Source organism: Hylobates moloch, unplaced genomic scaffold (assembly GCF_009828535.3).
Source record: "Hylobates moloch isolate HMO894 unplaced genomic scaffold, HMol_V3 SCAFFOLD_12, whole genome shotgun sequence".
Lineage (NCBI taxonomy): Eukaryota > Metazoa > Chordata > Mammalia > Primates > Hylobatidae > Hylobates > Hylobates moloch.
In genome coordinates this window covers 43559133-43576535 of record NW_026652287.1, presented here as the reverse complement: position 1 = coordinate 43576535, position 17403 = coordinate 43559133, and the positions used below count along the sequence as shown (strand labels likewise).

At 51.0% G+C, this 17403-nt stretch overlaps 1 protein-coding gene across 5 annotated transcripts in view; it reads right to left on the bottom strand.

Moving 5' to 3' along the window:
* The window catches only part of SLC44A2 (solute carrier family 44 member 2), a 42766-nt gene that overhangs the window by 15557 nt on the left and 9806 nt on the right, over positions 1-17403 (bottom strand). For 2 of the 5 annotated variants that reach the window (XM_032169662.2, XM_032169663.2), the window contains exons 1-4: positions 3604-3744; positions 2972-3020; positions 1221-1294; positions 1011-1095 (exon numbers count right to left, since the gene is read on the bottom strand). In XM_032169662.2, the coding sequence (XP_032025553.1) occupies positions 1011-1095; positions 1221-1294; positions 2972-3020; positions 3604-3640 (245 nt within the window). In that variant the 5' untranslated portion in view covers positions 3641-3744. Of the gene's footprint in view, positions 1-1010; positions 1096-1220; positions 1295-2971; positions 3021-3603; positions 3745-17403 lie in introns of those variants that run through there. The other 3 variants (XM_032169664.2, XM_032169666.2, XM_032169665.2) reach the window with 2 other exon arrangements.

Below are 17403 nucleotides of genomic sequence, written 5' to 3'. Positions count from 1 at the left end.
TGTTGGCCAGGCTGTTCTTGATCCTCCCACCTCAGCCTTCCAAAGTGTTGGGATTACAGGTGTGAGCCACCACGCCCAGTGATGCCAGGTGGCATTCGAAGCTCCGTACATGTATTGGCACATCTAACCATCAAAATAGCCCCATGAGGGTGGGACTGTTATGATCCTCATTTTAGAGATGAGGAAAATGAAGTTCAGAGAGATTGAGACACCTGCCCTAGGTCACAGAGCCAGGAAGTGACACCACTCAGGCTGTGCTTGCTCTGTTGTCTCACCTGTTCATCACCACCTGACACGTGATCCAGGACTGTCCCCTCTCAGTCTCTCCCGCCCTTAAAATGTGTGCTGCCAGAGAACAGGAGGCTACTATCTCATTTAGAGCTGTGTGTCCCCAGGGACTAGACTAGTGGCTGAGGGTAGTGGGACTTTTATCAGTACTTGCTTTCTTTTCTTGTTGTTTTGTTGAGACCAGGTCTCGCTCTGTCGTCCAGGCTGGAGTGCAATGGTACAATCATATCTTACTGCAGCCTTGGCCTCCCAGCTCAAGCGATCTTCCCACCTCAGTCTGCTGGGTAGCTGGGACTAGAGGTGTGCCCCACCACGTCCACCTAATTTTTGTTTGTTTGTTTTGAGACAGAGTTTCACTCTGTCCCTCAGGCTGAAGTGCTGTGGCATGATCTCGGCTCATTGCAACTTCTGCCTCCCAGGTTCAAGTGATTCTCCTGCCTCAGCCTCCTGAGTAGCTGGGATTACAGGCATGTGCCACCATGCCTGGCTAATTTTTGTATTTTTAGTGGAGACAGGGTTTCGCCATGTTGGCCAGGCTGGTCTCGAACTCCTGGCCTAAAGCGATACTCCTGCCTTGGCCTCCCAAAGTGTCGGAATTTCGGGCGTGAGTCACCATGCCCAGCCTATAAGCACTTGTTAACTGGACTTAGAGAGATGGGGAATGCCTAGAATCTTCTGCCCCCTCTTCCCCAGCCCCACCAGGCCCCAAGGAGTCAACTCACTCATTTTTTGTGCCCTTCTGCCCGCAGAACTCGCCCCGGCTATCAGTGGGGTAGATCACCTTTCGAGGGTCTCCATGAGTCCAGGCTGTGGAAAGATCCAGGGATACTGAGACACTGCCACTCCTCAGATCCAGCCCTGTTCCCACTCCAGAGGCTATGGCTGCCTCCGCCTACCCTGCAACTCCAAGTCCTGCCCTGTTCTCTACTCACCTATGATGCCCACAGCCACATAGCCCACAATGGCCAGGAGCAGGAACACACAGCATATGACATCCGTGCAGCCCCTGGGGAGCAGAGGGGCAGCATTTAGAGGAGGCTTGGTGTTGTGTGCACCATGGGCCCATCTGCCCTCTGCAAACACCCTCATCCACGTGTTATTTGGACAAATTTTCCTGAGTCGTTTGAATGCCGTACCAAAGGGCACATGCATTTTAATTTTTATTTCATTTTATTTTTTATTTTATTTAATTTATTTTTTTTGAGACGGAGTCTCGCTTTGTCGCCCAGGCTGGAGTGCAGTGGCGCAATCTCGGCTCACTGCAAGCTCCGCCACCCGGGTTCACGCCATTCTCCTGCCTCAGCCTCTCTGAGTAGCTGGGACTACAGGCGCCCACCACCACACCCGGCTAATTTTTTGTATTTTTAGTAGAGACGGGGTTTCACCGTGGTCTCGATCTCCTGACCTCGTGATCCGCCCGCCTCGGCCTCCCAAAGTGCTGGGATTACAAGCGTGAGCCACCGCGCCCGGCCTCATTTCATTTTTTAATTTTGTGCAACAGAGTCTCACTCTGTCATCCAGGCTGGAATACAGTGGCATGATCATAGCTCACTACAACCTCGAACTCCTGGGCTCAAGCGATCCTCCTGCCTCAGCTTCCCAAGTAGTTGAGACTACAGGTGCACACCACCACACATTTTTTTTTAAATTTATATATATTCTGTAGAGACAAGGTCTTGCTATGTTGCCCAAGCTAGAATTTTTTTTTTTTTTTTGAGAGGGAGTCTCACTCTGTCACCCAGGCTGGAGTGCAGTGGCACGATCTCAGCCTACTGCAACCACTACCTCCCAGGTTCAAGCGATTCTCCTGCCTCAGTCTCCCAAGTAGCTGGGATTATAGGTGCCCGCCACAATGCCCGGCTAATTCTTGTATTTTCAGTAGAGACAGGGTTTCACCATGTTGGCCAGGCTGGTCTCAAGCTCCTGACCTCAAGTGATCCACCTGCCTTGGCCTCCCAAAGTGCTGGGATTATAGGTGTGAGCCACCGTGCCTGGCTGCATTTTATTTTTTTGTTATTATTTTTTTGAGACAGAGTCTTGCTGTTGTCCTCCAGGCTGGAGTGCAGTGGCGCAATCTCAGCTTACTGCAACCTCCACCTCCCAGGTTCAAGCAATTCTCCTGCCTCAGCCTCCTGAGTAGCCTCTGAGTAGTCACAGCTACTGGGGAGGCTGAGACAGAAGAAGTGCTTGAACCAGGAGGGGAAGGTTGCAGTGAGCTGAGATTGCACCACTCCAGCCTGGGTGACAGAGCGAGACTCCATCTCAAAAATAAATAAATAAATAAATAAATATAAACATGGTAAAAATTAAGTCCAGGCCAGGTGTGGTGACTCACACCTGTAATCCCAGCACTTTGGGAGGCCAAGGCAGGTGGATCACTTTGAGCTCACGAGGTCGAAACCAGCATGGGCAACACAGCGAAATATCTCTGCTAAAAGTACCAACTTGGGAGACTGAGGTGGGAGAATTGCTTGAACCCGGGAGGCGAAGGTTGCAGTGAGCCGAGATTGGGATTGCGCCACTGCACTCCAGCCTGGTGACAGGGCAAGACTCCATCTCAAAAAAAAAAAAAGTTTCAAATATTTGTCACCAGTCTGTTGGAGAACAGATGGGAGGGGGTGTGAAGAGACAGGGATTGGGGTAGTATTAGCGGGGAGAACCCCCCAAAACCCAGAGCCCTTACCTGTTGTAAATGGGTCCCTTGAAAGTGGGATCATACTTCTGTGGCGTTCCTGAAAGTTAAGAAGATTAAGATGGATGGGATTGGAGACCTGAACCAAGACAGGGCTGGGAGAGCCCCCCCTCCCAAAAGCCCCTAGGGGTGTCTTTGCCTTGGCAAGAATAAAATTCAGAGACCTGTGGAATTTTCTGCCTCACCCACCTCCAGGTGACCCACCCAAGCCCCCAGTTCTGACAGGCCAGGACAGAAGAGGAAGGAGGGATCACTAATTGTGAACAAATTTATTAATTGGCGGCCACCCACTGGGAAGAGGGCTGAAAGGGTGGCCACAAGGGAACCAGGTGGAGATGGGGAAGGTCTGAGGTGGGATAGGGGGAAGGGGGCGCCGGCAGCAGTGCCAAGCAGAGGGGTACAGGGGCAGGTCCTTCGGGTGGGGGAGAGTAAGGAGGGTCGTCTGCGAGGCTCCAGGGGATAAGTGGGGTGAGGGGGCCTGGCTGATGGTGGGGAAGCTCCAGGCGCAGATTTGCAATTGCGCTCCCCCTCCAGCCCCCTTCCCTGCGCCCCATGTCCTCTCAAGGCCCCCTCCGAGGGACCGAGGGGTCGGCCCGGGGCTGCGGGCCGGGGTCGCTGCCTACCGTGTTTCCCGTAGTAGTGGGGCCGCTCGTCCCCCATCCCTGCAGGCGACCAGCCCCGGCGGCCGCCCGCGCTCTCTCCCGCGCCCCCTCGGCCCTCCCGAGTCTGGAGGGAGGCACTGACCGCGCGACTGGCGGCGGCTCCTCCCAGCACAGCGCCAGGCGGGGCGGCCCAAACCGGTCAGACCGGCCCGAGCTGGGCAGCTGCCCAGACTGAAGAACCCGGGAGGGCGCGGGCGGGGCGGCAGCTGCTCCCGCCACTCACCGGCCGGCCGGATTTAGCCCTCCCCGCCCCCACCCGGGAACCCTGCGTCTTCACCCTGGGAACACTCCGCCACCGGGCGATGCCGCCTAGAACCCCTGGCCACCCTGAAAGGGCGTTTCTGTGGCTTCGTTTTGCAGGTGTGGAAACTGAGGCATTAGGAGGGAAAACGGGCCACGGCCCAAACCCAGACAACCAACTGTGGAGTGTTGGTGCTGAAAACTTCTCCAGCCTGTGCAGGGAATTAGTTTTCTTTTTGTCTGCTGCTTTTTTTTTTTTTTTGAGACAGGATCTCCCTCTGTTGCCCAGGCTGGAGTGCAGTGGTGCAATCACAGCTCATCGCAGTCTCGACCTCCCTGCCTCAAGCCATCCTCTTGACTAAGCCTCCCGAGTAGCTGGGACTACAGGTGCTCTACTGCACTCAGCTAATTTTTAATTTTTTTTGTAGAGATGGGATCTTGCTATGTTGCCCAGGCTCATCTTTAACTCCTGGACTCGTGGGCTCCTCCCACCGTGGCCCCCCAAAGTGCTGGGATTACCAGCGTGCACTACTGGGCCTGGCCTTAGAACAAGTATTTACTCAGCCCTTAGTGGGTGCAGGCCTTGGGCGGGGCACCGCATACAGTGAGGAAGGAGAGAGACCCAATCTCCACCCTTGTGGAGCCCACATCCTCCTGGGTCGCCCTGAATTCAAATGCTCCTTCTGCACCCTCTGAACTAGAGGATACTTACAAAGGCCTTATCTTCCTTAAGCCTCAATTTCCTCAACTGCAAAATGAGGCTAAAGTATGAAACCAAAACAGACCTCAAAGAGCAGGCATAGGCCAGGCGCAGTGGCTCACGCCTGTAATCTCAACACTCTGGGAGGCTGAGGCGGTGGATCACTGGCGATCAGGAGTTCTAAGCCAGCCTGGCCAACATGGTGAAACCCCTTCTCTACTAAAAATACAAACATTAGCCAGTGTGGTGGCACATGCCTGTAATCCCAGCTACTTGGGAAGCTGAGGCAGGAGAATCGCTTAAACCCAGGAGGTGGAGGTTGCAGTGAGCCAAGATCACCTCACTGCACTCCAACCTGGGGGGACAGAGTGAGACTCTGTCTCAAAAAAAAAAACAAAAACAAAAAGAAAAAAGAAAATAGGCTGGGTGTGGTGGCTAACGCCTATAATCCCAGCAGTTTGGGAGGCAGAGGTGGGCGGATCATGAGGTCAAGAGATCGAGACCATCCTGGCCAACTTGGTGAAACCCCGTCTCTACTAAAAATACAAAAATTAGCTGGATGTTGTGGTGTGCACCTGTAGTCCCAGCTACTTGGGAGGCTGAGGCAGGAGAATCGCTTGAACCCGGGAGGCGGAGGTTGCAATAAGCCGAGATTGCGCCACTGCACTCCAGCCTGGGTGACAGAGCAAGACTCTGTCTCAAAAGATCAATCAATCAATCAATAAATCAAAAATTAGCCGGGTGTGGTGGTTCACACCTGTAATCCCAACACTGTGGGAGGCAGAGGCAGGCAGATCACCTGAGGTCAGGAGTTCGAGACCAGCCTGGCCAACAAGGCAAAACCCTATCTATACTAAAAATATAAAAATTAGCCAGGTGTCGTGGTGGGCACCTGTAATCCAAGCTACTGGGGAGGCTGAAGTAGGAGAATCGTTTGAACCTGGGAGGTGGAGGTTGCAGTGAGCTGAGATTATGCCACTGTACTCCAGCCTGGGCGACAGAGCGAGACTCCACCTCAAAAAAAATAAAATACAAAACAATAAAAATAGAGACAGGATCTCACTGTGTTACCCAGGCTGGTCTCAAACTCCTGGCCTTAAGCAATCCTCCCACCTCAGCCTCCCAAAGTGCTGGGATTGCAGGCACGAGTCACCACGCCGCAACCTGCCTCTACTTGAATATTTATATTTATAGTGCAGCCGATTATTTGGTTAACATGGCATTATACTGGTGGCGTGCAGGTATCCTCAGCAGGAATATACATTTAGTGTTGGGGGCACACAGCATGAGGTTATACAGTCAGCATGATCATATGTAGTTGGTGTCCAATAATTGTAGCTGCTGCCTTAGACTCTAGGACTCGCAGGCAGGGCTCTGGTCACTAACTCAACTTATCCTTAAAAAGGCGTCCTCTCCTCCTAGTAGCCTCCAGCAGAGGGGCCCTGTCTAAACACCTGGACCACAGGCAAGGCCCGAGGCGCCAAGTCATGCCCTGGGGTGACCCAGACTCCTAAAGAAGCCCTGTGGTTCTCGAAGTCTCTGCCAGCCCAAAGGCTGGCTGGTCCCACCCTACCCATTCCAAGCAGTGGACAAAGAGAGCGAGCCACAGGCCTCTTCTCTTCCCAACTACACGGGGTACCCTGGGGACAATTTATTCAGGCCCCACCCACCAGCTCCACGCTGAGGAATCCCAAAAGTTAAGCCCTCTGGAAACCCTTCTCTCTGAGCTGCACACCCATGTGACATCCATCTCCCCTCAACACATGTGAGCATCTCATACTCAGTGCGGCGGCATCTAAGCTTTTTTGTTTTTGAGACATGGTCTCACTTTGTCGCCCATGCTGGAGTGCAGTGGCACAATCACAGCTCACTGTAGCTTTGACCTCCTGGGCTCAAGCGATCCTCCCACCTCAGCCTCCTGAGTAGCTGGGACCACAGGCATGCACCACCACACTCAGGTAATTTTTTGTATTTTTAGTAGAGACAGGGTCTCGCAATGTTGCCCAGGCTGGTCTGGAACTCCTGGCCTCAGGGATCCTCCCCCCTCAGCCTCCCAAAGTGCTGTAATTATAGGTGTGAGCCACCGCGCCTGGCCTGTCCAAGCTTCTGATTATCCCATGACTCAGCTCCATCCTCCCACGTGCTCTGGCCAGGAACCTGGGCTGCCTCTCTGCTTGAGGTCAGTTTTGCCTTCAGAGCTATCCAGAATCCAACCTCTTCTCACCTGCTCCTCAAGCATCCACCCTTTCACACAGCCCTGTCATCTCCTGCCTGGACCAACACAGACACCTTCTATCCTCGCTATAGCGGCCAGAGACATCTGTGCACACCTAAGTCAGGACACATCCCTGCTCTGCTCAGAAACCTCCATGGTTCCCACCTCATTCCGAGGAAAAAGCCCAGCTCTTCACCATGGCCCACAAGGCCTTGCATGATCTGCCCTGTCACCTCCCTGCCCTCACCTCCTCCCTCTCTCTCTCCATGGCTTACTCTGTTCCAGCCTCACTGGCCTCCTGGGTATGTCCCACGCTCAGCAGGCATGGTCTGACCTCAGGGCCTTTGCACTAGCTGCTCGGTCCCTCTGCTTAGAATGCTCTTCTCCCAGATGTCCATACAGCTCCATTGCCTTCAGGCCTTGCCTGAAATATCACCTTGGCAAGGCGTGGTGGCCCACACCTGTCATCCTAGCACTTTGGGAGGCTGAGACAGGCAGATCACTGGAGACCAGTAGTTTGAGACCAGCCTGGGCAACACTGTGAAACCTCATCTCTACTAAAATTACAAAAATTAGCCAGGTAAGGCCGGGCGCAGTGGCTCACGCCTATAATCCCAGCACTTTGGGAGGCCGAGGCAGGCAGATCACCTGAGGTTGGGAGTTCGAGACCAGCCCGACCAACACAGAGAAACCCCGTTTCTATTAATACAAAAATTAGCCGGGGCGAGGTGGCGCATGCCTGTAATTCCAGCTACTTGGGAGGCTGAGGCACGAGAATCGCTTGAACCTGGGAAGCGGAGGTTGCAGCGAGCCGAGATCATGCCATTGCACTCCAGCCTGGGCAACAAGAGCAAAACTCCGTCTCAAAAGTAAATAAATTAAATTAACAATTACCCAGGTGTGGTGACACATACCTGTAGTCCCAGCAACTTGGGAGGTGGAGGTGGGAGGATCACCTGAGACCAAGAGGTCGAGGCTGCAATGAGCCAAGATCCTGGCACTGCCCTCCAGGCTGGGTGATAGAGCAAGATTCCATCTCAAAAAAAACCCACAAAAAAACAACAAAAAAAATCCCAACCATCCCTTTCCTCTCTGTCCTATGACCTTTTCTTTTCTTTCTTTCTTTTTTCTTTCTTTTTTTTTTCTTTTTTGAGACAGAGTCTCGCTCTGTCACCCAGGCTGGAGTGCAGTGGTGTCATCTAGGCTCACTGCAACCTCCACCTCCCAGGTTCAAGTGGTTCTCCTGCCTCAGGCTCCCGAGTAGCTGGGACTACAGGCACACACCACCGCGCCTGGCTGATTTTTGTATTTTTAGTAGTAGAGACGGGCTTTTACCATGTCTCTACTACTGGCCTCGAACTCCTGACCTCAAGTGATCTGCCCACCTTGGCCTCCCAAAGTGCTGGGATTACAGGCATGAGCCACTATACCTGGTCCCTATGACTTTCTCTTTGTTGTTATTATCAAATAGAGTCTTGCTTTGTCACTCAGCCTGGAATGCAGTGAAGCAATAATAGCTCACTGCAGCCTAAACCTCCTAGGCCCAAATGATCTTCTCGCCTCAGCCTCCCAAGTAGCTGTGACTATAGGCACACACCACCATGCCTGCCTAATTTTAAAATTTTTTGTAGACCAGTGTCTCGCTATGTTGCCCAAGGCTGGTCTCAAACTCCTGAGCTCAAGCCTTCCTCCTACCTTGGCCTTCCAAAGCCCTAGGGTTACAGATGTGATAAATTTTGCTTCTTATCACCATCTGACATGTTAGACATTTGCTTATTGGTTGTTAATTATCTGCCCTCTTGCCTATTGCCTGCTTAAGGACATGGATTTGTGTGTCTTTCATTCAGGCTGCGTCCCCAGTATACAGCATAGCACCTGGCATAAAACAAACATTTCATAAGTATTTGTTGAATGAATAGCCACAATATATAATACATGTAATGTAGAGTGAACACTGAAAATAAAAACGCAGCTTAGAATTTTCCAAGGGTACGTATTTTAAAAATCAATTTGCGTTTTTTGCTTGTTTGTTTTTTTTTTGAGATGGAGTCTTGCCCTGTTGCCCCATCTTGGCTCACCGCAACCTCCACGTTCAAGTGATTCTTATGCCTCAGCACCCCCGAGTAACTGGAATTACAGGCGCACACCACTATGCCAGGCTAATTTTTGTATTTTTAGTAGAGACGGGGTTTCACTATGTTTGCTAGGCTGGTCTCGAACTCCTGACGTCAGGTGATCCGCCCACCTCAGCCTCCCAAGGTGCTGGGATTACAGGCATGAGTCACAGCGCCCGGTAATTTTGTTTTAGTTTTTGAGACAAAGCCTCACTCTGTTGCCCAGGCTGGAGTGTGGTGGCACAATCTTGGCTCACTGCAACCTCCACCTCCTGGGCTCGAGTGATCCTCCCACCTCAGCCTCTCGAGTAGCCGGGACTACCCACACACCATTGCACCCAGCTAATTTTTTTTGGATTTTTTTTGTGGAGACAGGATTTCACCATGTTGCCCAGGTTGGAGATTTGCAATTTTTTTTTGAGATGGAGTCTCACTCTGTCACCCAGGCTGGGGTGCAGTGGCATGATCTCGGCTCACTGCAACCTCTGCCTCCGAGGTTCAAGCGATTCTCCTGCCTCAGCCTCCCAAGTAGCTGGGACTACAGGCGCACGCCACCACACCCGGCTAATTTTTTGTATTTTAGTAGAACTGGCTGGGGTTTCACTGTGTTGCCCAGGCTAGTCGCAAACTCCTGAGCTCAGGCAATCCGCCTGCCTCAGCCTCCAGAAGTGCTGGGATTACAGGTGTGAGCCACTGCGTCCCGGCGGAGATTTGCTAATTTTACACTTAAATGAATCTCAGGCCAGGCATAGTGGCTGACGCCTGTAATTCCAACATTTGGCAAGAGAATTGCTTGAGTCCAGGAGTTCGACACTAGCCTGGGCAATATATTGAGACCTCGTCTCTACAAAAATATTTTTTCTTTTTTGTATTGCAAATCGAGCAGCCTCCCGAGCCAAAGTAGGCTCTGAGTCTAAAAAAAAAAAAAACTTTTTCTTTCCTGAAACATGGTCTGGCTCTATTGCCCAGGCTGGAGTACAGTGTCACGATCTTAGCTCACTGCAACCTCTATCCACTAGGCTCAAGCAAGTCTCCCTCAGACTCCCGAGTTGCTGAGACCACAGACACACAACATCATACCCAGCTAATTTCTTATAGTTTTTGTAGGGACTGGGCTTTGCCATGTTGCCCAGGCTGGTCTCGAACCCTTGAGTTCCAGCGACCCACCCGCCTCGGCTTCTCAAAGTGCTGGGATTACAGGTGTGAGCCACTGTGCCCAGCCAAAATTTTTTAAAATTAGCTGGGTATGATGTGCCTGTAGTCCCAGCTACTGGGGAAGCCTAGGGTGGGAGGATCACATTAGCCCGGGAGGTTCAGGTTCAGGTTTCAGGGAGCTGTGACTGCGCCACTGCCCTACAGCCTGGGTGACAGACTGTGACCCTGTCTCAAAAAAAAAAAAAAAAATTGTATACATGATACATGTAGAATTTGCAGGGAAAGGATAAATTCTTTATTCAGTAGCCCTGAATGTATATTAGGAAGAAAAGGCCAGGCACGGTGGCTCATGCCTGTAATCCTAGCACTTTAGGAGGCCGAAGCAGGCAGATTGCCTGGGCTCAGGAGTTCGAGACCAGCCTGGGCAAAACGGTGAAACCCTGCCTCTACTAAAATACACAAAAAAATTAGTCAAGTGCGGCCGGGCGTGGTAGCTCATGCCTCTAATCCCAGCACTTTGGGAGGCCGAGGCGGGCGGATCATGAGGTCAGGAGATTGAGACCATCCTGGCTAACATGGTGAAACGCCGTCTCTACTAAAAATACAAAAAATTAGCAGGGTGTGGTGGCGGGCACCTGTATTCCCAGCTACTCGGGAGGCTGAGGCAGGAGAATTGCTTGAACCCAGGAGGCAGAAGTTGCAGTGAGCTGAGATTTCGCCACTGCACTCCAGCCTGGATGAGAAGAACGAAACTCTGTCAAAAAAAAAAAAAAAAAAAAAATAATCCCAGCACTTTGGGAGGCCGAGGCTGGTGGATCACGAGGTCAGGAGATCGATACTATCCTGGCTAACATGGTGAAACCCCGTCTGTACTAAAAATACAAAAAATTAGCTGGGCATGGTGGTGGGTGCCTGTAGTCCCAGCTACTCCGGAGGCTGAGGCAGGAGAATGGCGTGAACTCAGGAGGAGGAGCTTGAAGTGAGCCGAGACTAGGCCACTGCACTCCAGCCTGAGCAAGGGAGCCAGACTCCGTCTCAAAAAAAAAAAAAAAAAGAGGCCAGGCACGGTGGCTCACGCTTGTAATCCCAGCACTTTGGGAGGCCGAGGCGGGTGGATCACGAGGTCAGGAGATCGAGACCACGGTGAAACCCCGTCTCTACTAAAAATACAAAAAAATTAGCCAGGCGTGGTGGGGGGCGCCTATAGTCCCAGCTACTCGGAGAGGCTGAGGCAGGAGAATGGCGTGAACCCGGGAGGCAGAGCTTGCAGTGAGCCGAGATTGCGCCACTGCACTCCAGCCTGGGCGACAGAGTGAGACTCCGTCTCAAAAAAAAAAAAAAAAAAAAATGGCTGGGCGCGGTGGCTCACACCTGTAATCCCAGCACTTTGGGAGGCCAAGGCGGGCGGATCACAAGGTCAGGAGATCGACACCATCCTGGCTAACATGGTGAAACCCCATCTCTACTAAAAATACAGAAAATTAGCCGGGTGTGGCAGCGTGCGTCTGCAGTCTCAGCTACTCGGAGAGGCTGAGGCAGGAGAATGGCATGAACCCGGGAGGCGGAGCTTGCAGTGAGCCGAGATTACACCAGTGCACTCCAGCCTGGGCGACAGAGCAAGACTCCATCTCAAAAAAAAATAAATAAATAAAAAATAAAAATAAAAATAAATAAAAATACAGAAATTAGCCGGGCATGGTGGCAAGAGCCTGTAGAGCCAGCTACTCAGGAGGCTGAGCCAGGAGAATGGCGTGAACCCGGGAGGCAGAGGTGGCAGTGAGCTGAGATTGCGCCACTGCACTCCAGCCTGGGCGACAGAGCAAGACTCTGTCTCAAAAAAATAAAAAATAAAAGATAAGAAGAATAAGCTGGGCGTGGTGGTCCGTGCCTGTAGTCCCAGCTACCAGGGAGACTGAGGTGGGAGGATGAGTGGAGCCCAGGAGTTACAGGCTGCAGTGAGCTGTGATGGCACCATTGCACTACAGCCTTGGCAACAGAGCAAGACCTGGTCTCTATTTTTTTTTTTTTTTTTTTTTTTTTTTTGACAGAGTCTCACTCTGTCTCCCAGGCTGGAGTGCAGTGGCACGATCTCGGCTCACTGCAACCTCCGCCTCCCGGGTTCAAGCGATTCTCCTGCCTCAGCCTCCTGAGTAGCTGGGACTACAGGCACCCAACCACCATGCCCGGCTAGTTTTTGTATTTTTAGTAGAGACAGGGTTTCACCATATTGGCCAGGCTGGTCTTGAACTCCTGACCTCAGGTGATCTGCCCATCTCAGCCTCCTAAAGTGCTGGGATTACAGGAGTGAGCCACTGTGCCCGGCCCCCGTCTCTAAAAATAAAAGTAAAAATAGAGTCAGGGCACGGTGGCTCAATTCTGTAATCCTAGCACTTTGGGAGGCCAAGGTGGGTGGATCACTTGAGTCCAGGAGATCAAGACCGGACTAAGCAACAGGCAAAACCTTGTCTCTACAAAAACAACAAAACAAAACAAAACAAAAAAAAACAAAAATTAACTGGGTGTGGTGGCATGTCTTTGTAGTCCCAGCTACTTGCCAGGCTGAGGTGAGAGAATCTTTGAGGCGGGGGAGACAGAGGTTGCAGAGGGCTCAGATTGCGCCGCTGCACTCCAGCCTGGGAAACAGAATGAGACCCTGTCTTTTTCACTGTGTACATTGAACACAGTTTCACTCTGTTTCAATAAATAAATAAATAAATAAACATAATAAAAAATGTTACATGGTTCACCTCATTTCATCCTTTTTTTTTTTTTCTTTGGAGACAGGGTCTCACTGTCACCCAGGCTGGAAAGCAGTGACACCATCTTGGCTCACTGCAGCCATGACCTCCCGGGCTCAAGTGATCCTCCACCTCAGCTGGCACATGCCACCATGCCCAGCTAATTTTTGTATTTTTGGTAGAGACAGGGTTTCGTTATGTTGCCCAGACTGGTCTCTAAATCCTGGGCTCAGGCAATCCCGCTTTGGCTACCCAAAGTGCTGGGATCACAGGTGTGAGCCACCATGTCCAGCCCGCCTCATTTCATCTTTACAGCAACTCCTATCATTATCCCCATTTGACAGACAGATCAACTGAGGCCTGGAGAGAAAGAAGGTGCCCATGGTGTGAAAGATTTCAATCAGCAGACCCAAGCTGTCCAGCTCCCAAGTCAATATTTGGACAGTTGACCTTCGAACAACACAGGTTTGAGCTTCATGGGTCCCCTTAAACACAATTTTCTTCTGCCTCTGTTACCCCTGAGACAGCAAGACCAACCTTTCCCCTTCCTCTTCCTCCTCAGCTCACTCAATGTGAAGACCATTTTTTTTTTTTTCGAGACGGATTCTCCCTCTGTCGCCCAGGCTGGAGTGCTCTGGTGTGATTTCGGCTTACTGCAACTTCTGCCTCCCAGGTTTAAGCGATTATTGTGCCTCAGTCTCCCGAGTAGCGGGGACTACAGGTGTGAGCCACGATGCCCGGCTAACTTTTTTATTTTTAGTAGAAATGGGGTTTCACCATGTTGACCAGGCTGGTCTCAAACTCCTGACCTCAAGTGATCCTCCCACCTTGGCCTCCCAAAGTTCTGGGATTACAGGCATGAGCCACTGCACCTGGCCCTTATTTTTTTTATATTATTTTTAGTAGAGACAGGATTTTCACCATGTTGGCTAGGCTGGTCTTGAAGTCCTGACCTCAAATGATCCACCTGCCTTGGCCTCCCAAAGTGCTGTGATTAGAGGTGTGAGCCACCATGCTCAGCCTCTGAAAATCTTTTTGAGGATCCACTTCCACTTAATGAATAATAAATGTATTTTCTTTTCCTTACAATTTAATATTTTTTCCATTAAAAGGAATGGCAAAAAAAATGCAATTACTTTTGCACCAACTTAATAACATTTTCTTTTCTTTTCTTCTTTTTTTTTTTTTTTTTTGAGACGGAGTCTCATTCTATTGCCCAGGCTGGAGTGCAGTGGCGCAATCTGGGCTCACCGCAACCTCTACCTCCCAGGTTCAAGCAATTCTCCTGCCTCAGCCTCCCAAGTAGCTGGGATTACAGGCACGCACCACCATGCCCAGCTAATTTTTGTATTTTTAATAGAGACGTGGTTTCACCATGTTGGCCAGTTTGATCTCAAACTCCTGACCTCAGGTGATCTGCCCGCCTCAGCCTCCTAAAGTGCTGGGATTACCGGCGTGAGCCACTGCGCCCAGCCACATTTTCTTTTCTTTTCTTTTCTTCAGCTTCAACAACGTTGACATGTTGTCCGTAAGGCTAAGAGTCAAGAGTAGGCTATCACTAAGTTTTTGCGGAGTTATATGCAGTTATATGCAGGCCGGGCATGGTGGCTCATGCCTGCAATCCCAGCATTTTGGGAGGCTGAGGTGGGAGGATCTCCTGAGGCCAGGAGTTCGAAACCAGCCTGATCAACAGATCACAACCCTGTCTCTACAAAAACTTGAGGCATACACAGATTTCTAATTTCACAGGGGGTTGGTGCCCCTCACACCCATGTGGTTTGAGGCTCAAAAGCATTATTTCCCTTCGTTGCTGTAGCAAGACACCAATGCCTTGGTGGCTTAAAAAAACACAAATTTATGGATGGGTGCGGTGGCTCATGCCTGTAATCCCTGCACTTTGGGAGGCCGAGGCAGGTGGATCACCTGAGGTCAGGAGCTTGAGACGAGCCTAGCCAATGTGGTGAAACCCCATCTCTACTAAAAATACAAAAAATTAGCTGGGCGTGGTGGTGTGCACCTGTAATCCCAGCTACTCAGGAGACTGAGGCAGGAGAATCTCTTGAAACCAGGAGGCAGAGGTTGCAGTGAGCCAAGATCGCACCACTGCACTCCAGCCTGGGCAACAAGAGCAAAACTCATCTCAAAAATAATAATAATAATAATAAATAAAAAACACAAATTTATTATCTCACAGCTCAGGAGGGCAGAAGTACAAAATGCATCTCACTGGGCTACAATCGAGGTGTAGGCAGGGCTGTGTTTCTTTCGGAGATTTTAGGGGAAAATCTGTTTCCTTGCCTGTCACCTTCTAGAGGCCGCCCACATTCCTTGGCTCCTGGCCGCTTCTTCCATTTTTAAAGCCAGCAATCACATCAAACCCACCTCGCTTCCGTTGTTCCATGTCCTCCTCTGACTCTGCTACCACCCTCTTCCATTTTTCTTAAAGAGACGGGGTCTCACTATGTTGCCCAGGCTGGTCTCAAAGTCCTGGGTTCAAGCAATCCTCCTGCCTTAGCCTCCCAAAGTGCTTGAACTACAGGCATGAGCCACTACACCCAGCCAAAGTCTTCAACTTGGCCAGGCGCAGTGGCTTACGCCTGTAATCCCAGCACTTTGGGAAGCCAAGGCAGGCAGATTACTTGAGGTCAGGAGTTCAAGACCAGCCTGTCCAATGTGGTGAAATCCCATGTCTACTAAAAATACAAAAAATTAGCCGGGCATAGTGGCCGGCGCCTGTAGTCCCAGCTACTCGGGAGGCTGAGGCAGGAGAATCACTTGAACCCAGGAGGCAGAGGTTGTAGCAAGCCAAGATTGCACCACTGCCCTCTAGCCTGGGTGACAGAGCAAGACTCCATCTCAAAAGAAAAAAAAAAAAAAGGAAAGAAAGAAAAGAGAAAAGAAAAAATAACTATATTATCTGGGTGTGGTGGTGCATGCCTGTGGTCCCAGCTACTCAGGAGGCTGAGGTGGGAGAATCGCTTGAGCCCGGGAGGCAGAGACTGCAGTGAGCTGTGATCACGCCACTGCACTCCAGCCTGGATGACAGAAAACCCTGTCTCTAAAAAAACCAAAACCAAACAAATAGAAATAACAAAACAAAAACAACTCCTCCCATCCCCACTAACCATTAGTGTGATCCCATTTCACGACGGGCACACTGAGGCTGCTTGCTCGGACCACACAGCTGGTGAGGAGCCCAGCCAGGAGTCAAACCAACGCCCTGCTGGAGCTAACCCAGGACTTTTCCTCGGCAGGTACTGGGAGAAGCAGAGATAACGCTGCGGCAATGGTGTGGAAGAAAAATTGGGAAAATTGAGCTGTTGGACAAGGCCAGGACTGGGAGAGGCAGCCTTTGGGTGCCAGCCTTGCTGGCCGTGACGCTGACCCATCCAGTGCAGTGGGCGTGGGCGATAAGAGAACTGCCACAGCCTGCCCAGTCACAGTGCTGGTGCCAGGACATCAAATGCCACCCAGCCCCCACAGCTTCCGGACACTGGCCAAGTCCCCAAGGGCTGCAGCAGCCCAAGGCCTCACCCGCACAGCCAGCCGCTGGCCTCTGCCTTCCCAGAAGTCTGTGCCTGGGGAATGAGCATCACCAGCTGCCCAGACACCTCCTTTTGACAAAGGGTTTGAGGAAAGCATCTGGGTGGGGAGGCTCAGAAGGGTTAAGGGCAAAAGATAGAGCGCCTACTGTATGCTGGACTATGCTAGGCACCAAACCAGAGATTTGCTTCTAGAAACATGAAATCTTTTTTATTTTTTTTGAGACAGGGTCTCCTTTGTTGCCCAGGCTGAAGTGCACGGGCGCAATCATAGCTCACTGCAGCCTTGACCTCCTGGGCTCAAGTGATCCTCCCGCCTCAGACTCCCTAGTGGATGGGACCACAGGCATGCACCACCACGCCCTGCTAATTTTTAAATTTTTTTTTGCAGAGACAGGGTCTCACTATGTTGCCCAGGCTGGTATAAAATTCCTGGGCTCAAGTGATCCTTCTGCCCTGGCATCCCAAAGTGCTGGGATTATAGGAGTGAGCCACCACACCCGGCTCAGCCTAAGAAGCTTTAAAAAGATCCAGATGCCACACACACACAGAAATTAATAGGTCACAATCTGGAAGGAGACTTCTTGGCTGAGCTACCTTTGAGGTGAAAACAGCTAGCCAAAGATTTGTAGAAGATTCTTTCACATGGAAAGCTAAAATCTTCCATGGCGTCGAGGACTTACTTATAATTAGTTTTTAGTCCCCCTGCCAGAACAGAGGGAATTTATTAATTTTATTATGTAAGAGTTTATTTGTTTACTCGTATATTTGAGGCGGGGTCTCATTCTCTTACCTAGGTTGGAGTGCAGTGGCACAATGTCGGCTCACTGCAACCTCTGCCTCCCAGACTCAAGCAATCCTCCCACCTCACCCTCCAGAGTGGCTCGGACCACAGGCATGAGCCACCATGCCCAGCTAATTTTTTTGTATATTTTTCAGAAGAAGGGGTTTTGCAATGTTGCCCAGGTTAGTCTCAAACTCCTGGACTCAAGCAATCCACCCACCTCGGCCTCACAAACAGCTGGGATTACAGGAATGAACCACGATCCACCCACCT